At 35.2% G+C, this 25,883-nt stretch overlaps 2 protein-coding genes across 5 annotated transcripts in view; one reads left to right on the top strand and one right to left on the bottom strand.

Moving 5' to 3' along the window:
• LOC144436225 (rho GTPase-activating protein 45-like) overlaps window positions 1–18,675 on the top strand; it is a 76,857-nt gene extending 58,182 nt beyond the window's left edge. For all 3 annotated transcript variants that reach the window (XM_078124959.1, XM_078124961.1, XM_078124960.1), the window contains exons 3-23: window positions 1,583–1,726; window positions 1,868–1,952; window positions 3,651–3,805; window positions 4,385–4,522; window positions 4,704–4,768; window positions 6,148–6,258; window positions 6,987–7,067; window positions 7,558–7,731; window positions 8,610–8,687; window positions 9,049–9,165; window positions 9,541–9,689; window positions 10,241–10,383; window positions 10,863–11,081; window positions 11,780–12,117; window positions 12,619–12,756; window positions 12,939–13,120; window positions 13,780–13,860; window positions 14,193–14,274; window positions 14,786–14,870; window positions 15,366–15,560; window positions 16,312–18,675. In XM_078124959.1, the coding sequence (XP_077981085.1) occupies window positions 1,583–1,726; window positions 1,868–1,952; window positions 3,651–3,805; window positions 4,385–4,522; window positions 4,704–4,768; window positions 6,148–6,258; window positions 6,987–7,067; window positions 7,558–7,731; window positions 8,610–8,687; window positions 9,049–9,165; window positions 9,541–9,689; window positions 10,241–10,383; window positions 10,863–11,081; window positions 11,780–12,117; window positions 12,619–12,756; window positions 12,939–13,120; window positions 13,780–13,860; window positions 14,193–14,274; window positions 14,786–14,870; window positions 15,366–15,560; window positions 16,312–16,826 (3,275 nt within the window). In that variant the 3' untranslated portion in view covers window positions 16,827–18,675. The remainder of the gene's footprint in view (window positions 1–1,582; window positions 1,727–1,867; window positions 1,953–3,650; window positions 3,806–4,384; window positions 4,523–4,703; window positions 4,769–6,147; window positions 6,259–6,986; window positions 7,068–7,557; window positions 7,732–8,609; window positions 8,688–9,048; window positions 9,166–9,540; window positions 9,690–10,240; window positions 10,384–10,862; window positions 11,082–11,779; window positions 12,118–12,618; window positions 12,757–12,938; window positions 13,121–13,779; window positions 13,861–14,192; window positions 14,275–14,785; window positions 14,871–15,365; window positions 15,561–16,311) is intronic.
• A 3,090-nt stretch (window positions 18,676–21,765) lies between these two features.
• LOC144436638 (uncharacterized) lies at window positions 21,766–25,839 on the bottom strand. Of its 2 annotated transcripts, none has more exons than XM_078125470.1 (3): window positions 25,718–25,839; window positions 24,431–24,868; window positions 21,766–23,718 (listed from the first exon to the last, which is right to left on the bottom strand). In XM_078125470.1, the coding sequence occupies exons 2-3, from the start codon at window positions 24,786–24,788 to the stop codon at window positions 22,721–22,723; spliced, it is 1,356 nt and encodes a 451-aa protein (XP_077981596.1). In that variant the 5' UTR covers window positions 24,789–24,868; window positions 25,718–25,839; the 3' UTR covers window positions 21,766–22,720. The 2 variants fall into 2 exon arrangements, with proteins under 2 accessions (XP_077981596.1, XP_077981597.1); XM_078125471.1 differs by having other exon boundaries at window positions 24,431–24,836; window positions 25,718–25,837.
• Between the last annotated feature and the right edge of the window lie 44 nt (window positions 25,840–25,883).

The raw sequence follows: 25,883 nt of genomic DNA, 5'->3' as shown, positions 1-25,883 counted from the left end.
ACATATTGTGGAGTTTAGTTTCCCAATACAAAATAGAGTTAACACAAACTATAGTGGACTAACAATTTACATCATTCTCAACCTGATAAATTATATACGCTAGCAAGTATGCTTGTTTGGTGCCAGTTGTGCGTTTTTAAGTTCGATCTGTTCTGCCCTGATTTGACCATTTGGTTTGTCTATTTCAAATATTAACACAACCTTAAATTCATCAATAAAGAGTCTATTGCTTGCAATATCAATTTTAATTGTAACTTCAGGGACTGTATTACAAATTAAAACTTTTAATATAATATAGTATAATACAATAAGGGCATATTATTTCATAAATGGTACCATTAGTTTCAACTCTTTCTCACAAGCCAGGAGAATTTTCCCACTTTTAAAGAATAAGTGCGTTCTGGGTTGAAAGTGTTCTACCATTGTGCAAAAACACTGTCATTGTGGTTTTATGACTATTTTGAAAACTGGCACAGAACATCATTGCTGTTGAGTATATACCATATTGTTTAATTCAAATTCTATAATCAATACTTTTCTCTAGTAAAATAAATTGAATATCATTGATTATTTTTACTGCATTGTGGTGAGTTTGAACTGTAATAAAACTTTTGAGAAGAGAAACAGTTATATTGAAAGTCAACATCAAGGTGTCACCTATGTGTAAAATTCCATCTATTGTAGTATGAAGTGACATATAATGACATAGTTGTTAATTATGTATAGGTGTAGAATTTAACTAGTCTGTAAGGTATGCAGTGAAGGGCGCCCTCACACATTGGTCGACCCCCCTTCCCGTCTGGTGAAGGTGGAACGGCATGACATATATTACAGTCTAGAATTTAATATGCTAACAGAGTAAGACTTTTTTGTTTTCATATGTTTGATGTATACCTTGAACTGGTCATTGCATGTCAATGTAACTTGTTTGCCCTTTGTCCTTTACCCCCAGGGGTTATATCTGAGAATTGACTTCCAGTGAAACAAATGTTTTGATAAATTTGTTCTACATTCATCGAAAGACATTTAAAATGTATCATATACTTCAGTATATATGATAAACTTTGCCAGATGCTGCCTGAGTAACTGGACTTTTTGAAATAAACTGTACTTATATCATGAATGTGTAAAAATAACCTGTAAGGTACTGCATGACGGGGTGCCCTCACAACATTGATCAACTCCTCTCACTGAGAGAGGAGACTGATGAGGGCAGAGTGACACAGTGTATCTTACAGTCTAGTGTAAAAATGGAATTTAAGTTTTTTATAAAGAAACAATATCCAGAAACATGTTCAGGTTTCACTCTCTCAGCCTACCTCTCGCACCAGCTGGAAATAGTCGAACCTATCAGTTCAAAGACCTGCAGTGTCTTGAAACATATACCGTCCTACTTGAAGCCTTTACAAAAAGCCAAAAATACTTTTGCACCAAGCCTTCCATAAAGGAAGCTGACTTTGCCATACTTTTCCCATATAAATATGCAACCTTAATAATCTTCTCCATGTACACTCCTTCAAAACCATTGAAATTTGTCTGTTATTTTTGACCGTTGTATTTTATCTATCTTTTCGATACACAGAAAGATCGGAAACTCCCAGGGTTGCAGCACATGAAAGGCTTCGGGAACTTCTTTGTATACTACGTAATGTACTTAACAAATATCCAGCCTTGCATTCCACAGAGATCCACACAGCTGCTGTTATTCTCATCAGCCAAATCAAAGGTAAGATCCAAAAGATAGTTTAGAAACATTGAACAAATGGATATCTACTCAAACCACAGAATGATACCATGTTTAGGTTGCACCTTATACATTTTGAGTATTTCAATATTTGAGTCATGTTTTTATTTTTTTTTTGTCCAGGATTTACCAATGAATATGATAGAGAGAATCATCACACAGAGTTCTATGATGCCATTGATCAGCTGGCATTGGCTTTCAGTAGTAGGTAAGTTGTCTTCTTCATTTTATCTTTATTGCATTAAGTAAAGTATCATAATCCTGTGTATATAGTCAAATGACTGTACTTGGTGACAAAGGCAGTAACTATGAGTCGTAGGGACAGAGGGAAAACTTCGCTTTCGTTTTAAGGTGTCATGAAGCAAAAATCATGTGTTTGTGTACATTAAAAACTTGATGGTCATTGGCATTGCTTTTGTTGTGGAGATTGTTCTTGTTTGGAAAGAAATTCAAAATTAATCTAAACATGTACAAATTGATTGATGAAACCATGGCAATGAGAAGTAGTAATTATATTGATTCAAATTGTCAAGGCAAGTAGGATGTTGAATTTGTTGATAGTAACACTAATCAAAAGGTCAGTGGTCTTTGCCCAGACCCCTTGATTGCCAGAATGCAAAAACACAAAGTTGACAAAATGGCTGGTCATTGCCCTGTTCATGGTTCCAAGATTTAAGGACCATGACTCCTGAATTTGTTGTTGTTTACAACCCATGGTCACTGTCAACAGTAAATAACCCATGGTCATTCAATGGTCAATATCGTTGGTCATTGCCCCAGACCATGGCACCTAGATCTGTTGTTGTTTACAACCCATAGTCACTGTCAACAGTAAATAACCCATGGTCATTCAGTGGTCAATATCATTGGTCATTGCCCCAGACCATGGCACCTAGATCTGTTGTTGTTTACAACCCATGGTCATTGTTAGTGGTGATAGCAAACTAAATTTGCCTACACCTTGATGTAACTAGGAGAAATTCACCATTATCTGGTATTTGTCCTCTCTGTCTCATGGCTGTTTTATTTTTCTTCACAGTGTTTGACTTTCAATTACTGGTCATTCAACCTTTTAATGTCAATGTTTACTGACTAGAATTAATAATTAAAAGATATGTACCGAAAACATGAACCCAAATTTATCATAAATGGAAGACGAGAACTTGTGTGTTGATTGTAGTACAGTATTTCCATATCTACATTTGTAAATAATGCATCAAATGTTGGTCTATGCCATGATAGACATGTTTTACCTATTTTTGGAAGGTATTCAATTTCACGGCAGCTAGTTTCATAGTGGTCACAATCTATACTAATAGGTTTGATTTTTATGAGAGATTGAAATGAAAGTGTTTTTCAGTAAAAGAATAATATAACAGAACTTCACGATGTGTGAGTACAAGTACTCAAGGTAATTTGTATGAGTGCTTGCAGTGTAATCTGTATAGGTGTACTTTTGACGAGTAAAATGAGTAGATGTGTAGCAGAGAAGACAGCAGATATGAGGAATGCAAATACTCCTGAGTATCTACTTTGGCACTCGTACATCATGGGGTTTTCATATTATTACGTAAACTTATGAACATCAAATTTTATAAAAATATAACTGTGTCTGTGTACTTGATTCTGCGTACATGGAATGCTTACATGCTCACTCATTTGCAAACAGGTTTAAAATGTTTCTGGTAGTGCACTAGAATGCGAATACCACTAATATGTACTTGCATAGTCTGTAAGGTACGTCTTGGTAGAGCGCCCTCACACATCGGTCAACTCCTTTCAGATAGAGCAGGCCAGTGAGGACGAAGTGACATGACATATCTTATAGTCTGCCACATGTATGGATTCAAGTAATCACTGGTATATATATGTGTGTGCTAATGATCATTCATATTTTGTTTTTCAGTGTATCTGAATACTTGATGGGAGATCTTGACCAAGCCTCGGCTCCATACACATCCCTAAATACATCACAATCTAGGTCATGTGACAACCTGTCATCTGCCAGTCTGAGTTCAGATGGAGGATCAAGGGATGCCATGTTGGACACCAGGGAACCAGGTAAGGTGGTCAAATTGAATGATGGGATTTTTTGGTCTCATAGATGTTATGGACATAAGGTGAAACAGATGAAATTGTGGCAGATACTCAAAAGAATTTCTTTCCACATATATTAGTATTTATTAAACAAAAAATTACATTTGAAATATATTTAGGAGTCAAATATAACAGTTAAACTTAAAATCTTTCAAATTTACTTTATTGTTTGAATGGAAATATTAGTGATACCAGCTACATTGTAAAATATAAACATCTCTTCATATAATAGAATACTTAAACAGAACTGTCTGTCCATCTGTTCATCTGTATGCAGCTGTATCTCTGACTTGCATTAGCCAATTTTATTGAAACATGGCACAAAGGTGATATACCAAAGTTGACATCCATACTTAATTCAACATATCATACTATTCCTGGAGAAAGCTGTTCGTGTTAGGAACAAAAATGTCAAAATAAAGTTTCTTTGATGTCATGTCACATAATTTACGTGATTCCTTGAATATTTGAGATTTACCAGGTATTAAACATGGCAATTTGATAATCCTAACACAGCAGTTTTCTTTTCTTCTTTTTTTGTAGCATGTATGTCAGCTGATGAAATTGACAACACATTGCTGAGTTTAGAATCAGGTGTAGATCTAGGGTTGGTTAGAGCCAAAGCTTGGTCTAAGTATGCCAAGGATGTCATGACGTATGTAGAGAAGAGAGTTCATATTGGTAAGTATATTCAAGTTTATATCCGACGAAAAGGAAAAATAGGAATGATTTGTTTATATACCAGTAGTGTTCACTAAAGTGCTTGTTCATTTTCCTATATGTACATTGTGAAATTCAACATATATCAATGTATAGTGAGATATTTAGTAGTAACTGAATGAAATTGTACTATTTATTTCAGAAAATGAGTTTGCCAAGACTCTTGCCAAACTAGCACACAGTACAAGACCAGTCTTGTCAGAGGAGGTAGGTCCTGCACATTCTGTTCTGACAGTGTATTTTTCAGTGTCCACTCTAATATGTGGTCAAATACATGCAGTCGATCCTCCAATGTTTTACAGGACATGATATATATTGTATGTGATGCTGCTGCATAAATATGGACTTGGGCCCTTTAAAGAAAGCCACTCTTGTATTATATGTCACTTTGTTCAGAGTGTTCACGTTTGTTTCCAACAACCAGGAAAGCTGAAATGTCTCTATGTCATTAATTTTCCAACATTCTGCTACCACCTTTTCTGTACACCAATTCGTGTACTGAGAGTTGCAGCTCACAAATGTCAAAACAAATAGTAGTCGTAATTTATATTTAATATTTTTTTAAAATTCAAAAATAAGCTAAAATAAAGACAGAAATGTGGTCTTTGAGAAACCTTCAAACAGAGCCATCTTTCTGGGTACTAGTACTTTTGAAATACAACCCCATGTAGTTGTGTTGATGAATGTTCTCCATTACTAGAATCAGTGTGTTCTGGTTTGATTGTTATCTCCATGCACCAAGTCACAACTGCTATGACCACTGACAAAGGTCGATACTGTAGAGTACCTCTGTATAAGTATTCATACAAGCTAGATATCATTTCAGCTCACATTACGTGTTCTCCAATTAGAAGTAATGTGAGCGTAATTGAGAGACAGGTCCCCAGCAGTGAGAGTGCACAGTAACATACATATTACATGTACATACATTTGACAAGTATGTCTGTAGAAGTAGAAATATGTGATTGATATAGCAAATTCACTCCTAAAAATATTGTAAGAATACCACAGTCGTATGGAATATACATTTCCTCTCATATGCAAAGTACACAGTGATCCTTATGCCTGGCTCTACTGATATGATTGTAGTAATCCAAGACCATGGGAACCAAACATTGGGGTTTAAGGTATTTGAACAATGTACTGTTGTACAGTATTGTAAATTTACCATGAACTATAAAAACTCTTATTGTAATGAATGGTTGTCTACATTGTTTTTTTCACGAAGATTTTATATAGTTCATTGCCATTTTAAGATAGAGATGTAAAAGGCCCACGTCAGATTAGTATTAACCATGTCTTTGATGTTTAAAGGCCCCGTTTAGATTAGGATAAATCAATTTTTGTATGAAAAACAATTGTCTGTTAACTATAGAAAAAGTTGGTCCAGAACAAAAGAATAATCCATAAGATAACAGTAATGCTAGAACTTTGGGTTTTGTGGTTATAAGGCTAGCTACTAGTGGAAGTTCATCATTTTTAAATATGTATTAGAAAATTGTTCAGCTTATTATTAAAGTGGAATTTATATGCGAGTTGGTTATTTGTTTACTTACGGAGACATTATTATGTTTATCTCTTTTCAGAGCTATTTACCACTGCAGTCCATATACTGCACAGCTTTGCAACAAGACATGGAGTACGCAAGCAATACAGACACTACACATAATCAAGTTCAAGTGCATAAATTTCTCGAGGTAAGGAGTTTGTAAATTCTGCAGCAAATTAGAGTTGTAAAATGTAAAAACAACAATAGCAGATGTGCACAAGCTGTTCAACAAAACAGTTTGTATGCGCGGGTATCTTGTAACAAAGTATATGTTTCACTGTATCCAGATAGCGTTGAATATTGTACAACCCATAACACCAAAGTAAAGTGTTTTCTGTATGTACCACAATTGTTTATAGCATCAATATCAAGTGTAAAAGCATACTGTTTCATTTGCTAACTGACCACATTAGAAAGGCCACATGCTAGGCTTGTAAAACAAACCAATTGAAACAGTATACTTTTACACTTGATATGAATGCTTTAAAGGAGTGTAACACATAGAGAAAGTGCTTTACTTCAGTGTTACTCGTTGTAATACGAATGCTATAAATGAGTGTAGCACATAGAGAAAGTGCTTTACTTTAGTGTTACTCGTTGTAATATTCAGCTACAGTGTATCAATTCATACTCTTCCATGTGTAATTTTAGACAGAAAGTATGATGACAGATGGCAGTAAATGTATTTACCTTGGAGCAACAAAATCTGTTTTTGACATAGTGGATGGTGGAAGAGATGTGGACTATTAAAGACATGGATTGTCAAAGGAATTGGTTGTAAATATGTTTGTTTTTGAAGAGTAAATTAAAAATGTATCGTGCCGTTGCTAGAATTCTTATTTTGTGCGTTCTGTTTTATTTTGTGTTTTTATTTAGCCTTTGACTGCACGCCGAAATGAACATGATAAAAAGAGAAAAGAAATCAAACATATTTGGAGTAGAATGAAAAAAGATATGGTAAGTGTATGAATTAATCATTTCTGAACAAAAGAGATGCATTTGTGCGTCCATCTCAAATATTTCTGAAAGATTTGGGTTTGTGAAATTCTCTAATGTTGGTATGTAACCCTGACCCATTTCTGAGGAGAGAAATACATTTGTGCATCCATCTTATAGATATTTGAAATATTTGAGTTGGTAAAATTTGTCTAATGTTGGTACATAATTGTGACCCATTTCTGAGGACACAAGTATATTTGTACAACTATCTCATATATATTTGAAAGATTTGAGTTGATAAAATTTCTATAATGTTGGCAAATAAAAACCCTGATCTCAAACGATCAATATTTCTTTTTCTGTTTAAAACTTAAACGAGATGTTTCGCTTCCAGGCTGAATACAAGAATAACTCAAGAGATAGAGTCAAACATCCTTGACCTGAAGTGGGGTCAAGATTTCTGACAACTTTTTTTCACTTAGCGATAACTGATATATTTTGCTTGCAGGCTGATTGTAAGAGTAACTTGGATAAAGCTAAACAGGTGTATGTATTGAGACAACAAGACTATGAGAAATCAAGGGACATGTTAATTAAGGCTGAAATGGAAGGAACTACGTCCAGTAGTGGTCTGGCAAAGATTGAGAAGAGGAAAAAATTGGAGGAAGATTCTCAAAGAAAGGTAAGAAATGTGCATCGATATAGGGAACAGAAATGTACATGCACATTGAAACTGAAATGTATACGAACATTGAAATGTACATGAACATTGTAACTGAAATGTATATGAACATTGAAATGTACATGAACATTGTAACTGAAATGTATATGAACATTGAAATATACATGCACATTGAAACTGAAATGTATATGAACATTGAAATGTACATGAAACATTGTAACTGAAATGTATATGAACATTGAAATGTACATGAAACATTGTAACTGAAATGTATATGAACATTGAAATGTACATGAACATTGTAACTGAAATGTATATGAACATTGAAATGTACATGAACATTGTAACTGAAATGTATATGAACATTGAAATGTACATGAAACATTGTAACTGAAATGTATATGAACATTGAAATGTATATGAACATTGTAACTGAAATGTACATGGACATTGAAATGTACATGAACATTGTAACTGAAATGTATATGAACATTGAAATGTACATGAACATTGAAACTGAAATGTATATGAACATTGAAATGTACATGAACATTGTAACTGAAATGTACATGAACTATGAAACAGAAATATACAGAAATGGGGACACTTACAACTATAAATGTACATTTTCAAGGAATCTGTCTAGGTCGCAAGGATTATATTTCAAAGTCTGGATTCTTATACAAGGTATTATGTTAAATGCATTTATACACAATTATCATGTTAATTTTCATGAATATTTACCAGTGTAAATTGTTATGTTAGATGTAAAGTTGCCATCAGAATACAATAATGTAGTTACCGTGCTGTCCTAGTATTGAAATATACTGATTGTTGTGATATACATATACTAAATTGACACTTGTTTGACTTGGCAGGCTGACGAAGCAGAAACTGTGTACAAATCCTGTGTTGTAGAAGCTAACAATAAACAGAGAGAATTGGAAGACACAAAGGTATAATATTTATTGAAATCCTTGTTAAACAATGATTGTTTTTTATTTGTTTATTGTGTTCCTATTCTGTGTAGTTTAGATTATTTGTTTACCATAATTCCTCTTCTATGTAGGTTTTGCATTGATTTGTCTCCGTATAGACTGAAGATCTGCCATTGTTTCCACTTATGTAACCACAAGCTTCAAGTAGAGAGCAGGACAAATCTTTCAGTCTGTCTGTCTGTGTATGACATAACAAAAAAGAACAACAAAAAATTAAACCGATACTCATCCTGGAAACGACAGAGTGAAAAGACTGTTTTCTGTCATTGATATTATTTATACCCACCCTCATGAAACGTGACTTGGTTTCTTTCTGCAGAAAAAGCTGGTTATTCAGCTGAGAGAATTGATATACCAGTGTGATCAGACAATGAAAGCTGTAACTGTCGGATATTTTCAACTCATGCACTCCTTGTCAGCACCAGCACCTGTACAGGTAAGAATTGCAGTTTTGAACACTGGGGGCGCTCTTCATTTCACAGCCATGAGTAAGGCCACCCTCCAAGATTATGTGTACAGGGGATTTTTACCAAGTGCAGTTATCTGACTTTTTGATTATTTTTAAAATATGGAAAATGATAAATTCGTGTACAGATTGATTTGTAGAATTATGTTGCAAGTCAGTGTGCTGTTGTAAATCGTTTATGATTTAATTTCATATATGGTATGGTATGGTATCATATGAAATTAAAAGGCATGATACTTCTTGTATGGAATTGGCCACATAGATTACTTATATTAATACGCATGCAACTTCTCACATTAACATTGTGTAATTTCTGACATCACTTTGTTTGTTATTTTTTCACAGTACCAAGCGCTGTGTGAACATTGTCGGGTTTATGAACCAGCCACACAGTTTAGTGAGTTTATACGTCACCAACCCGTACCGTCTAACAAACCTTACAATCCTGAACCATTTACATTTGAACCTTATGTTAGCCTAGCCAAAGAAAGTCCGTAAGTATAACAATTTATTCCCTTATAACATTTTCTTTCTCAATGGACAATGGTAGTTTAGTTGTATTTGGGTTTGTGCATTTGTACCATGATTTATTACATACAGCATGAAGATTGTTGAAATAGTGTGAGTGTTCACAAAAACTCTTTTTTTTTTAAGTCAGTGTGTAAAAATTTGTACCATGATACATTACTTGAAGCATGAAGATTGTTACTTTGGTGACCAACTTATCCTTTGAAAGAAATATTCTATCTTGAAATATGGTGGCATGGTCCCTGACGAGATAGTCTAGATGTTACCTGTGGTATTGCAAAAAAGAGAAATATGATGCCACAGATAGCACTATACTGACTACAGGATTGTGGAAATCAGTATGATTTTCAAAACATAGAGAAAATTTTGCGTCAGAAACCTTCTATCATTAAAGTCAGTGTAATTTAGACAAGTTGCTATTTTAAGATCAAGATGTGAAGAAAAGGTAGCTGTTTGTAAAACAGACATGAAACATGGTTCATAGTGAATAATTTATTTTGTGTTGTTGCTTCATTAGGAGACCTAGTATGTTCCGTAAAACCAGCAGTCAATCTACCAGTAGTACAGGAAGTGGTGAATTAACTGTACCCGATGATTGGTTGATTCAGTCATCAAGTAAACAAACTAGAGGTGCTAGTAGCCATGGAGACGGCAAAGGAGGTAAGTTGTACAATATACACAGCCACAGACAGACAGATGGATGCACACACATATACATACATCACATACCCTACAAATGTGCAGTTCAGAGTTCTCACAGGATTCAATCATAACAGAGCTATAGAGATGATGAAGGAATTGTGTACTTCTCTAATTTCCACACGTCAAACAGAATCTGAACCTCAGTTTTTATTATGATGTAATCCAATGTTTTAATGCTTGTCCATTCATTCACTTCTCTCAGTCTATTTTGTAATGTAACAAGATTGACATTATTATCTGAATTGCTTCCAAATTTTCAATGCACCGCTACCGAAATTGAAAAAAAAAATAGGAAAAAAAATAGAAAATTATAAAGAAAAAATGGTTTATTTAGTTCAAGTCTGTTAATGTAGACCTTTAGTTAATTACATTGAATGATTTTTAGTGGAGTGCAAAAAGTTGAAAGTTTGACATTTTTTTGTAAATTTTTCTCGTAGATAAGCCACGAACACCCCAACCTGTGCATGCCTGGAGTCATGGTGGTCAGACAGTGAGTGATAGTGAGAGTGGTAGTAGTACCCGATCACAGGATGGATCACCATCGGCTAGTCCTCGGGATATCAAACGTAAACTCAATACTGAGGGCTCCAACAACACAATGTCATCAGGAGATGAGATTGGTGATGAACCACAACCTACGCTGAATATTGATTCAAGTAAGTCACCTTGTCAGTTCATCTGTGTCACCTGTGTACAGGAATTTGTTCAGAATTCAGCATCAGTTTCTGTGTGGTGATCGTGTAATGAATATCAAAGCCAATACACAGGCTGTCTGTTGTAAGTGTGTGCTACCTTCGTACATAATGAAGGTGTATTCCAGACCATAACTGTTCTCTCTTGTCATTGACAAGATTAAAAACAACATTGGTCTGAAGTGGACAGGTAATGTTGGACTTTATGCTATGTCTGTAACTGAAGGTGTGCTTGTTTCAAAATGTTCTACATGCTTCTAAACTTTGCATATATATACAAATGGAAAATGTGAAATTCCATAAACAAAATCATAACCTGGATGAAGATTTTGCTGATCCATATGATAGAATATGTAGTTTAGTGATCTTACTATTTGTTTATTTACTTTATTTGTTTATATATTGGTTTGTTTGTTTGTTTAATTGTTTATCTATTTATCTACTAAAACAACTGTGGCAATAAATAATGCGTTGTAGGCTGATTGGATAAGATTGTAGTATGCTTTAAAATACCATAAAATAGAAATTAAAATTTTTATTAATTTTTATTATTTTTATTTTTTATTTTAATTTTTAAAAAAAAATAGAAATGCACATAATGGAGATTTTATGCAAAAGATAAAAAAAATCAACCATTCACTTTCTGTACTTGTTTATCCTAGGAGGACTGCAGCTGCCAAGTTCAGGGAAGTTCAAAAACTTTCCACAATCCAAGGCAGCGTTGACGCATGTGTTTCGTAAATTGAGGGCGCCATCTAAGTGCCGGGAGTGTGATAGTTATGTCTATTTCAATGGTGCTGAGTGTGAACACTGCGGACTATCCAGTCATAAGAAGTGTCTGGAATACTTGGCTATACAGTGTGGTGGCAAGAGACTGCAGGGTAAAATGAATGTATTCGGAGTACATCTCAAAGAACATCTGAGAGATACCTGCAAGGAAGTGCCTTTTATTGTCAACAAGTGTATATCAGAGATCAACTATAGAGCACTGAGTGTTACGGTAAGAAGAAAAATCTACACAGTCATAACATTAGTCTGTAAGGTACACCAGCGCCCTCACACATCAACTGTTGAGGGCGTAGCGACATGATGTATCTTTCAGTCTATCATAAAATGTGTACATAATATTCATTTATTTCAAAAAATATGAAGATACAATGTATACCAGGATAAGGGATTAGAATTAGTTTACTATCAACTAATCAAGTCCAAGTTCGGACTGTCGAGGTCAAAGGTCAATATACATTCATTATGCATAGTCATAGGTCAAATTATATTCATAATGTAGGGTCATAGGTCAAGATATGTGTACCGCAATAAATATTTACTTATTTACTTTTGAACCACCAGGTTTGGTTTAGAGTGATATTTTAAACAGTTCCTGTGAAAGATCTTTCACTGGGTTCCACGATATTCTTCAGAAATGTGACATGATCATCTTTCATTATGAGTTAGTTTATGTCTCTTAAAAGTTTGATCATAAATTTGTTTTTAATTGCAGGGTTTGTACAGGGTAGCTGGTGTCAAGGCCAAAGTTGAGAAGTTATGTCAGACATTTGAAAACGGAGCTGATTTGGTGGATTTATCCGACACTCCACCACACCTTGTTACAAGTGTACTTAAACTTTATCTCCGACAGGTAAGAATAATTGTTTTCATATCAAATCATTACCAATGGGTGAAGTAAGAATCATGTTTGCGTATCAAATCATTACTGATGGCTGAATCTGACATTTCCTAGTGAGAGTGATTTCTTTGATGACTGCTTGAATCACTACAACATGTATTTAGTCTCTAACCATCACACTTTCTCCATTACAGCTGCCAGAACCAATACTGACCTTTAACCTCTATCCAGAGTTTGTTGGCATTGCCAAGGAACACTTGAACAACTGTACAGAAATAGACGATGAGAGAATTGTTAATCTCCTGAAATCAACTGTCTCCAAATTACCGGAAGAAAATTTTCAGACCGCAGCATTGCTGATGCACCATCTCAAGAAGTAAGTACTACAAGTGAATTATACACAATATTGAAAATGTGTATTCGCACCAATGGAAAAGACAAAAACACTAAATTCATCCCAGGCATATTTCCATCACGAACTCTCCTTCCTGCTTACTGAACAGGGATTATCGGTAGTTTTGGGATTAAAATTTTTTTGCTTCTTGTGTGAATGGTTGGATGATTTTGTCTTGTACTGAGAAGTTGAATTTAATTACAAATCTTGACTATATATTGATATTTATCAAAGTATGTCTTATAATAATCTATCCTCATCAAAGATGCCTATAGGGTATCTCATAATGATCTATCTCTTCTAATTCTTCCTATAGGGTGTCTCGTAATAATCTATCCTCATCAATGATGCCTATAGGGTATCTCATAATGATCTATCTCTTCTAATTCTTCCTATAGGGTGTCTCGTAATAATCTATCCTCATCAATGATGCCTATAGGGTATCTCATAATCTATTTCTTCTAATTCTTCCTATAGGGTGTCTCCTAATAATCTATCCTCATCAATGATGCCTATAGGGTATCTCGTAATGATCCGTTTCTTCTAATTCTTCCTATAGGGTGTCTTACAATAATCTACCCCCATCAATAATACCTGTAGGGTATCTAGTAATGATCAATTTCTTCCAATTCTTCCTATAGGGTGGCTAATCATTGTGAAAGAAATAAAATGCCAGCAGCAAATCTTGGTATCGTGTTTGGACCCACTTTACTCAGACAGAGGTAAGGATGATGATAAATTCATGTCATTATCTGATTCAAATGATATTTCCATGCCTGTTTTAATAATGCTACATAGGGCATATAACAAAACCTGTACAGATGGATTTTGTGTACCTTTGGATTACAACTTATGAGTCCTCTTGAAATCAGGTCCTTCATCTGCCATACAACTTCAGTCCACAAAACCTATATCATGGCCATAACGGTTACTATATTTATTTCATGCACTAAGTAAGTGATACTTTACATTTGTAAATATTACATGTTTGTCCCTCAGTGATATTTCATGATGAGTTAAAAGGTTAAAATTGACTGTTTTGTGTTTTATACAGTGAAGCAGCAGTTACCCTATCAACATTGGTAGAGATGCCACAACAGACCAGAGCCATTGAACTACTTATACACAACTCACATGTAAGTCAGTCACCATATCTTTATCAAATCTTAACAGTTTATAAGAATTATGTGTCAAATGAAATCATAAAAATCAAGTTAGCTATGGAGGTTAGCTTTAATATACCTCCACGGTTGGTTAAAAATGAAAGGAACAAAATATATACAGATTATCGTTGAGGATTTTGTTTGGTTTGTGCTCCTTTGTGCATATCTGTCACACTGTGTGTCAACTCAGCTTTGATTCTGGCTAAATTCCACTGTATTGGGTATTTGTACTGTGCACACTGACTTAGGTTCTCGGTCACAGAATGTGCCCCTTTAAATTTATAAAATGAATGGGTAGATGGTCAAGAACATCAAGGTCACATTGTCAATACTTAAGATAAAGTATACTGGATAGTTATGTCAGTTTGTCATGATTTGTAGTGTATGTATTTCATATAATATTTATCCAGTTTTCTGTTTCATTCATATTTGGTGCAAATTGAAAGTATTTAAATTAATATCTATTTTTCTGTCTGATACATAGATATTTGGTTTGCCTGTGGAAGACTTGGAGCCAGAGTTAGACACCAGTGGAGGTTCCCAGTCCTCTGTATTACATCTCACAGAAGGTAAAATTTGGTACTAAAATATCTGTCAGCTCAAATATATCTCAGCTCAAATCTCATCCTTAATTTTAGACTGAAGTTTGAGAAATATGTCAGTGTATATTAACTGTATCAGAAAGAATTGGGTTGAGGAGTTATCATATTGAAGGAAATGTATACAATTTAGTCGTAAGATGTGGCCATTGGTAGCAAATCATATTGAGGGGTTAAATATTGGTTTCGAGAGGCATGGTTCTGGAGTGAAAGCCTTTCTTGAAGCTCAATGGTTCATAAATGTGTCCCAGAACATCATGCCAGAAAAAGGGGATCTTATGAACTTGTTATTTTTCAAATGCATGTATCTATATTATAACAAGGGTTGAACTTGCGCCAACATAATGGTACCTCCCAAGACTAGATGTTTTCATTTCTTTAAATACCACCACTAGTTGTGAACGACTACTTTAAACTTAGTAATAAGACATTAAAGTGAGTGTTTTATCATCACTTTTCTTGTAGTTGATAAAAAATTATTAAAACGACAACTCAGTAATAACAGTGGTACCAATTCCCAATCTGAAGACAATAATAACACAACAAGTGTTAGATTACAACAACCACGGTTGTCATTACCGGATAGTAGTGAAGACATTACAGCATTAGGAGTACAAGATTCAGTATCAGAAGAGAGTTTAGATGGATCAACAGCTCATGGTTAGTATACCAAAACAATTTTGAAATAGTATGATTGAAAATAAACCGTTAAAGGACTAAAATTCTCCTTGTTGAAAAGATGAGTAACTTAAAGGCTCAATTAGTCAAACATGTTTAAAATTTAGGTGTGAAAAATTGCTGTCTGGCAGAGCTTTTAGACAAAGTTGATCCAGAACAGAAGAATAATCCTATGTAATCATGGTGTCTCTGATAAGATAACACTATTGCGAGAATCTGGGATTGAAACCTTGGCCTTTAACTGAAACTGTTGTCAGGTTTGTAGAATACTTGCACGCATATTTTAACAGTGTTGGAGTTGAAATGACTGTTACAGTCCAAAATTTAAATCCTATGTTCTCACATTGGTGTTATCTTATCAGTGGAGCCATAAGGCTTTCAGAGGAACTTTCTGTTGATGGACCAACCTTTTCTACAACTCTACCATGACAACGGTTTTTCACAACTAAATCTTAATCCTAATCCAAACTGGGGCTTTATGAAGAATCTGGAATATAATGGTCTTTAAATTCCTAACCTCATATCACAGGTGTTACCCTGATATGTTGCGTCAATCCAACTTACTGTATTCAAATTCATTCCAGTGAACTATACTAGGGCTGGATGTGATGCACAAAACAGTAAAAGCATTTAGAGGAAATTATTGTTATCAGCTTGCAGTGGACTTTAAAAAAATGTAATTCTGTTGTATTTTGGCATGTATAATAATTATGTGTATATCTATATGTTACAGGTAACCAAGCTGATTGTGAATCAGGAGATCCATCTGATGATGACGATGCTGATGTTGTGATACCTGTATCAACAATCAGTAGACATCGTGCTTCAGCTCCTCCTGCCAGGAATGCTACAACTCATGCTGAAGGGGGTGCCACTAGTCTACATCATATCAAGTCTGCACCTGTTATAAGACAACCTGTTTTCACTGAAACTTACACAGTGCCTAACGTGACCAGCATGAAAGCCAGCCACAGTCCAAGATCTAGTCATAATACAGGAAGGTATACCGTAAGTGAAGCTCAAGCTATGACCAAGCCGCGAGCTTCAGCTGTACCGTACACTATAGTCAGTAGCAATGGGAACAAGTCGAGGCTGTCCACAGGCTCATCCGTGGGGTCAAGTCTGGAGGATGAACTATCAGGGTCAACTGGAAGTTTGCCAGGTGTCTGCAATACACCACCAAGAACACTGCCACATCCAGCAGCATACAGTCCCTCATCAAGCAAGAGAGAACCTAAATTTGTGTGAGCCAATCACATGATCCGTGACTGTAAGTCAGCTGATCAACCGGGCAAGTCACCAGATAGGCTTAGCAAGTCATGCAATCATTGACCCCAAGGTGATCGCCATTGCCGTGTATGCAACTCAATCTACTGTCTGAGACTGCAGAATGCTGGTGTACAGACATACTCATATTGTAGGATGTCTGGCAGGTCTTATGGAGTGATAGGCAACCAGTAGAAGCATTGTAATGGAAGTGCGTTCCAAATAAACAAAAGAACTATCTGTGTTGGCTGTTAGAGGGCAGTGCACACACTTGTAAACCACAGAAGACCACCAATCTTGTTGTTGGGCAGTCTGTGGCATTATAAGAGGTCTCCGAATTAAAGTGTACTTTACATTGTTGCCTTAGCAACAACCTCAGCCGTGCTTACAGTTTTCAAGACTGAAACCTGAAGGATTGTCTTGTGAAACTGTTCTATATATGCCTTGCAATATACAATATATCAGTGTGCATAAACACAATAATAGAATTTGTAAATTAATAAAAACCATGGCATTATCGATGCTATGTATTATATGATTCTAGTGTTCTAGTGTAATATCAGAAATGAGACTGTTCCCATATTTCTATTTTAAATCATGAATGGGGTACTTGCTTGATACCAAGAGAAAAGGGACATCCACAAAGAGTCAGACTTTCTGTGAAGGCTATTTGAACCCACAAATGTACAAATATTTTCACTATAACTCTTATATCTTTTTATTGTTTTTAATCACAGTATATTTGTGAGTCTGCTATTTTCCTACCTTTGTGGGTTTTTACTACTAGGTTGTATTTGTATAGTCTGTAGGTTATCTACTGCAGCTTAATCTTTCATTTTCACACAGTACTTAATAACAAGTTGCTACCTATCAAAACACAAACACAAACCTAGACAAACTGCCTACCGTACCTTACATTTCCACCCCTATATTCTACATAGATTAGTCCTGCTTAATTTTAAGGACAGAAGGTTCTATTGTTTAAGAGGAGGGGTGTAAGGGTTGTCCGTCCACACCAACAAGTGCCTTTCACCGTCAGTTATCCAGTATAACATACTGTATCATGTCTCTGGGGTTATGTCTTGTATTAGACGGTATATATCATTCAAGTTTGACTTCAGAGATGGTGCAATATGATGTACACCTGTTGTGTTAAAAAAATGTGGGGTTTTAGGGTTAGGGATTTCAAACAGATGATGGGCTATTGACTTTTTTTCAAATAAAAACTGTGAAGTTATGAGACAAGGATTCATCCGACCAAAGAAATGCATTTTGTAATTCCAAAGAAATCAGCATGTTTGTCAACAGCTGTAAAACAATACGAACACAGAATGTCGTAATTTTTGTCAAAGAATTATCAACCCGCCCTCCTATTATTTCAGTATTTGTCAGGTCATTCATATATCATTAACTATTGATTGCTGTGGACTTAACGTGGCACCTCGGTGCTACAATAGTCCTTGTTATTTTTTCAATTTTTTTTTTTTTGGACATTGCCAACCTGTTTTGGTGTGGTAATAGAAATATCATTAAGTCTCCCTGGACATTGTAACAAATAGTTGTTCAAAACTGACAGTACCTTTTCTCCAGATAATTAATAACCAAATATTGAACTGAAATGACTTTTATTCTAATACGGTTGATATTATTCATGTATTTGAAATCTGTACATATTCATAGGACCATCAAGTGATACGGTATATTTTTCACAATACTATCATTATACAGAACTTGTAAAGTACAATTGCCACGTCATGTCTTCAATGTAATTTTAAGAAGTACACATACATTTCTTAACCCCCCCCCCCCCCATCCATTGAAATAAACCAAGACCAAAGTCTAAATTTCTGAGTACAAGATTCTCAATATACAACATGTTTGTACATTCAACTTTGTGATGAGGTGTGAGTCAAACATGAAGTACCCAGTCATTTAAATGATCACTTCCAGTCCTTACATGTTCCAGTAACACCTTTTAAGTTTCTGCTGTGCACAAAAGTAGAAATTTTTTGGGAAAGATTTTCAGCAAAGTGAATTTTTTTTTCAAATTTGAAAACACAATCAGAATTTTGATAGTCTGCTCATACCTGTCCAAATGCGCAAGATATTTCAATACAGTCTCTTATTTACTTGGGGCAACTTTGCAGTTTTTGATAATTTTCAGTTTATCTTAACATTGTGTACATTGACTATCATAAATTTCTTTTGTATTTACCTTGTAACTATTTACCATAGATACCATTTTCTGTATTATTTACTCGCTTGCCATGCCATGGAGAGAAAGAAAGGAACATGGTGAAAAAACTTTCTACTAGGATTCTGTCAATTGGCCGAGTAAAATAGTCGTAGATGAAATCGGAATTGAAACAACAGATTTCAGTATTATTGTAATTCATTTTGTGACTGATTAGCTGCTGTACATAACTCACAATACCTCAAATAGTCCGTCATATAGCTTTGTTAAAAAAAAAAATAATCAGTCAATGAAAACCTGCCAATTAAGTAGCATATTTATGTTTTGATTGTCTACTTCAGGTATGTTGCCAACACACAGAATTATGTACTTACGATTTAGACAAAAAAAAGGGGTAATACTTATAGGACCAAAAGACAATGATGGTAAAATAGCAATAGGGCAAAGAGCAGATGTCAAAGGTTAGGGGTCAAGGGTCAAAGTTTAAACCATTAAGTTCAGTGTAATTTATGTATGTAATCACCAAAGTTACTCATCATTGGAAATACAGGTAGAACCATACCAAAGGAAACCATTAATTAATAAATAAATAAATTAATTAATTAATACAAGCTGAAAAGCAAAAATTAAAAAAATGTAATTGTTAATACAATTTGTACAGATTATTTATTTATTATGTGAAAAAAAACTGTAATATTAGAAGAATGTCTTTTTTGGACAAGTTAAACATGTTTAGTCAATGGCAGTGGTGAGAAACCAATGTTACCGTTGTCTATGGTTTAGTATAGTTGCATTGAATTTCTGCCCTCTAGTGCCTTGTTCACTGCAATTGTATAGTTCTTCACCTTACTGTATAGGTGCCTTTAATAGTCCACTCATATCTTGTTCTAGGGATCAACAAAACTCATTTCATTCTTATTATGTACTCTTTTCTATTTTAAACTATGCATTTATTTTGTAGTTATTCATTTATTGTTGACCATTTTGTATGACGATTGATAGACATTACTTTATTTATGTCACACAGGTCACATTAAAAAAACCTACTATATACCGAAAAATTTGTCTCTTGCTTTTATTCTGATGAGAGAGTCTTGGAATCTCTGCTACCTTCATTAGTACTAAAGTTGGTTCTGAAACATCTGTAGAAACAGTAATACCTGTACTGCAAACAGGAAATTGAGAATACAGTGCCCTCACTCAAGTTGAGGGTATCACCACCTCATAGTACCGTTACAGTTGTCGTAACTGCAAGCACACATACACTGGCTGTATTCTGAGGTTGCCATGTTTTCTTGAACTGAACTCCACAAGATAACCCCCCTTTGATCAAAAAGCCCAATGTATAAATTATGTGGAAACATTATGCATCAATCATTTAATCCCCTTAACAAAACCCTGTGTACATAATAATTTGAAGTAATACAGAGAACCGATAACTTAATTTACTGTACTCTCTGGATATTTGAGAGCACCCAGATGAGGTCCATGTATTAACATTCATATTCTGAACGTTGGTGGCGCTCTTTGCCCTATGCTCCAACAAGGCCAGCTATCAAATGCCATGGCAGCCACCAATTGTCAGAGTATGGCTACAACGAAAGTTATCCCCAAGGAGATAGTGGAATGGGGAATCTCTGAAACACTCTTTTAGTAGTAAATTTAGCCAAAGAATTGAAGTTGTAACCATGGTAACTGGAACAATTTTTTCATGATTATTATTAATCTTGGAAATACCCAGACTAACTACTGAGGGCTCTATTTTGAGACCCTCTGGACAAGAGTCTGGGGAAGAAACACTACAACAGATTTTTGCACTGGAGGTTTTACAAACAGAACATTTCTTCCAAGTCATAACGATTAGGCTTTATATGAGGCCCGTTCTTCGCAATTAATATGCATCAATCGCATCAATGTAAACCTTTCCGTAGTACTAGTATTTTCTACCTGTACAGTCATATTAACTGACGCATGTGTCTCCCCTAAAGATTTATATAACATCTGCCATCCATTGATAATATTATTTTAGACAAAGGGTGGCTTTTCTAAAGTACAGATCTTTACTTTATTTCATGCAAGTCTGGACAGTTGACATAATCTACAATGGCCTAACCTTTGACCTCCAAAATGAGCTCTATAAAAATCAATGTTTTCTGCATACATGAACCAATTGATATTTTCTGTTCAGGAAAGATACCAGTATGGTGTGTACAGATATCAATAGTCTGGATGTCAATGTGATTCTAACTAAATCACGTCTGGTCAAAGTCCCTCAATCAGCACAAAAAGTTGTTCATCCAATCAGTGAACCCCAACTGTTATAGTGATGTAAAAAGTGAATAAGTAGCATCTTGAGCTGACAAATATACCATATTTGGATGTTACATAACTGCCCCAATAAACATTAACTTTATGAAGGACAGTGTTATTGGCTAGAATTTTGTGATTAATTAACAAAGACATGATGTTAATGACTGTGTGGCCCTGGATGAATTTTAAATTGCATCTCAAGACTTCTAGAGTAATGACTTTGACTATACTGTGAGTGGAGGTGTGTAACGATATGATATAAGAACTAGACTAGAGTGAATTGTATATATGCTTTTAATTAATAAATTCTCTCCTTTTTATTTTCAAAAAAGCCAAAGCCATCAAGGCCAATCTTCTAACTGTTGAAAGACGTATCACTTACTTACAGAAATCTTAACAAGAGAGTGATATTGGTTTATTGCACAAAGTAAATATTCAGAAATGTACATTACTATATTACACAGAGTCATTTGATGCACAGTGCAGTCCTGGCCTTCACATTACAGGAGAGAGTAACCATGAAATCTACACTATCTAGATGCCACAATATAATGCATTTTTTTTGGTATTTGAGATTACATTTTAGACAAAATTTTATCTTTTAAAGATAGGGTGTCATCACATTGCAGGCTCAAATTTTGACACATACATTGATTAAAAGTTAGAAACGACCTCCAGGCTCTTACAACACTGCCTGCTTGTCGACAGGAGTGTGGTGTTGTCTATATTTGTATGTTATTTTTGTATGCTTTTCCATTCTTGCTATGGCATGTTATTATGCGATAAAGATTGATTGATTGTAATGAGGGGGTCTGTGGGAAGCCTGTTTCTTATCTATCTAAATTGTTCTTGGGGAACATAAAATGTGTATGATATGCACAATCTTTCGGCAATAACTGCCTTTTTCTCATGTATGACCACAATGTCAGAGGATGAATGGACAACATTATAAAAGACAGACATCCCTGGTCCTCTATCCACCAAAATAAAATACTTCTGTGTTGTATGTCATATTTATGTTTCTCCTTTAGAAATCTGTTTGATTAATATATCTGTAAAACTGTTCATTTCTGCATTCAAATTGGAAAAAAATAAAGAAAAGATTTCTCACATTATTCTCAATTCTATTGTGACTTAAGGGGGCCATAAATCATTTCATCATGACTTATGGGGTCATAATAAGACATTTTTCATTTGTCAATACTATAGGAGAAGCAAGGCCTCGGGTGAAAAAAATAAAAATTACAACTCTTTGAAAAACCTGCAAGATGATGTAATTTACTAATTTATCCAAATTCACATTTACTAAGTCAATACTTGAATAGTGATCTGTTAAAAATTGTCAATATTTGTAGTCACTGTAAATACCTTCCTAACATCTGACTGCATTGTAAAGAATAAAATCTATAAGTTTGCCTGGAAGAGGCAATGCGTACACATCTTTAGCTGGCAGATATTTCAAGATTGCCAACCGACAAAAGTGTTGTAAACTGAGATATCTTGGAAGCTGCCAGATTCTGATGTAGCCGTCAGCAGAACAGACAGCTAGCTGCTCACCGCTGTGACTCCATGCCAGTCGTAGCATCGAAGGATAACCACTCGGCATAGTTCTCATTGCAAACTTACTACTCTGTGTTGATGTGTCTAGTCTGTACATCAGACTACCACTGTCACTCTCGTACATCATTATAACCATACTGGAGGTCGCGACGCCAAGTAAATATCCACCATTGCTGTATTTCATGACTTCAGCCACGCCAACATCTTCTGGAAGCCCATTTGCGATAATACATTCATCTTGTTCTAAATTATATACACGTATAGATTTGTCAGTTGTCGAGAACGCCATCACTTCATGTGGATATCGCGGATCGTAATCATATGCCCTCGCATCTTCCAACACGCCCTGGTCATCAGGTACAAGACCTGGGGTTATAAGTTTGTAGCATTTGCTTGGATCCCTCTGTACTATAAATAATTTACCGAATGATGAACTGACCGCTATGTACTTACTATCGGGTGAAAACGTACACTCTACGTGGTCAGAATAGTTAGCTGAGCCAAAAAACTTTGGACAAACGTTGTGACACATGATCTCTGTACCTCGTTGCAGTCTTTCTGCTGTCACCGTAGCAAGTTCAAATTGGTTGCCAATACGCATCAATATTGCTAAGTACTGGCCATTGGGTGATAGAGCACAGAATCGGAAGTTGCCCATTCTAAGGTCTCTAGATCTTTTCTGTTTATACTTGGTCTTCAAATTCTGTGAGATGACCTCACTGCGACCAATATAACACAGATACTGTGAGCTAGGAGTAACTTGGCAGTGAGGCCATGTTGCACTCCCTCGCTGGTCTATCAAAGTGATATCTGCGAAATAGACAAGAATAGAATAGGGAGGTCAATTCTATCAAATAAAAGGTATCACAAATCCTATCCTTTAGATTACACTTAAATCAGTTTTACTATAACATTTCTTCATGGTTGTAATTTGGATACATGTTTATTTGTCTTCTTTCAGAGAATTCTGCAGAATAGTAAACAAACATAAAGGTGTGTGCATTATCAAAATGTTGGTAAAGATTGCCAGTCCATGGTCAAGCAATACTATACACTTATTACCTGGCTATGAGGGTACTGGTAGATCTTTATTACCCTGAGGGCTGTTATGTGGCAACTACTTCCCCAAGACTTTCAGCTATATGAGGCTGTATGAAAATGTGTTATAAATTGTAATATTGCTCTCACTATCATGCTATTACTTCAATATTACCCTGAATCTCTACAAACACTGTATTTGCATAGTTATAACTCTCTATTGATAATATTGAGATTTCGCAAACAAAATGTTATCATGCGTCTGAGAATAGTCATTTCCCGATAATTTTCTTCTTTATGTATAATTACAATATATTCGGTATTGTTTCACTATTGCTTACATATTCAAATTTACACTGAATCCCCTGACCCCCACCCCGTAAAATTCATACATATTAACTTCAATATTACGAGTATGTCTTAATTATTTCCTAGCCATTGCACACAAAGATGAACAAAGACTCTGTCTAAAAGTAGCACTTACCAGCTGGTTGTGAGTTGAGATTCCATAGTCCAATTCTTCCCTGTACATTTCTGTGAGCACCTGTAATAGTTCTCCCTGGTCTTGGTACATATACACCAACACTTGACAACAATTTGGAATCATCAAATGGCATAAACTGAGCATACGTCCACCAAAGTAAATCAGGTGTTGATGCCCTGAACTCAGATAGTCCTGGCACTGGATCCAACATCAAAACTATCTGACCTTTGCACCCTGTCCCTGCACCAATAGGATCATTGCTACTGATACCATTGTGGGGTGAAAGGTCAGGAAATGGTTTCCAAGTCTTGTTAGGGACCTGTCTCTTGGTGCCTTCGACTACCACTAAGTTCCCCATAGTTCAAGTTGATTTTACACAATATGCCTTGATGTGAATTGCGCCATGCTGTTGTCATGAAAACATAAATATTTACCTCTCTGTAGGAAAGTAAACAATGATTACAATGACACATAATAACTAAATAAACAGGGGGACAAAAATAAATGTCAACATTTTGAAAATTATAGCCTAGGTAAGACAAAGTTTAAACTGTAAGTGTATTAAAATTTTAACATAAAATATCTTTTGAGGTTAGATATAAACTCAAAGCTATTTTAAACCAAAATGTTTGTTTGATTAAACCAGAGTTCTGCAAAACAAATAGTTTCATATTTGCACATTTCCAAATAACATTATTGTAACTGAGAAACAATAACCCATTGTTTATGATAAAACCCAACCTGCAAAGTTTTCTTATAATCTACAGGACATCTACATGAATTTACACCTTCCTCAAACAAGAAATGTGTAATACTTTCTTTTCCTGTAATAGTCTGTACAGACACTCTATAGCTCAAACGGTCCCTCCCCTCTTCATAAAAATGGATTTTTAAAATATAAATAGCAAATTTCAGTAGAATATTTTTAATACCACATATATACTGCGAAGTCCAGCTTGTGGCTTTACCAAAAGGACTGCAGTGTTTGCTGTGAAACAGGGTTGGTGTCTAATACATCCATGATCCATGGTGTATCCAAACTGTTACTGTTAGTTCTGGATGTCACCCGCTTATGTGATTTTTTTATGTGAATTGCTACATCATGCTGTCCAGCCCAAGTGTTCCTCAGTATGTGTCAAGTTTCCTCCCCGCCTTGCCTTGTTAGGTCAAAATGTGGGTCAAACCAAAACAATTCACTTTCGTTGACCCGGAACGTATGAATGGGATTTTGTTGCATAGCACCTGATACACTTGAAATACTCTCGTTTCGTGTTACTGTTTACCTACCTTCTTCAACTTTATTTCGGGGATTCGCTGCCCCATTTATTCCCACTTCCCGCTTTTCAGGAAAGCACCCGATGGAGCTCCGATCATGTCGTCACGTACCTGACCGGTCGTGACGCTGCACGTTGGTTTTTCGCGAAAAATGTCTTCCGCAAATAGCAAATACGAT

The sequence above is a fragment of the Glandiceps talaboti genome, chromosome 6 (genome assembly GCF_964340395.1).
Source record: "Glandiceps talaboti chromosome 6, keGlaTala1.1, whole genome shotgun sequence".
NCBI lineage: Eukaryota > Metazoa > Hemichordata > Enteropneusta > Spengelidae > Glandiceps > Glandiceps talaboti.
This window is presented reverse-complemented; position numbering and strand designations above follow the sequence as displayed.

Bases quoted from the DNA above. Each gene is read 5' to 3' on its own strand.
- LOC144436638 (XM_078125470.1), bottom strand. From the start codon at position 24,788: ATGGGGAACTTAGTGGTAGTCGAAGGCACCAAGAGACAGGTCCCTAAC. The intron at 23,719-24,430 runs GTAAGTGCTACT...TCTATTTCGCAG, and splicing joins TCTCAACTCACAACCAGCTG to ATATCACTTTGATAGACCAG.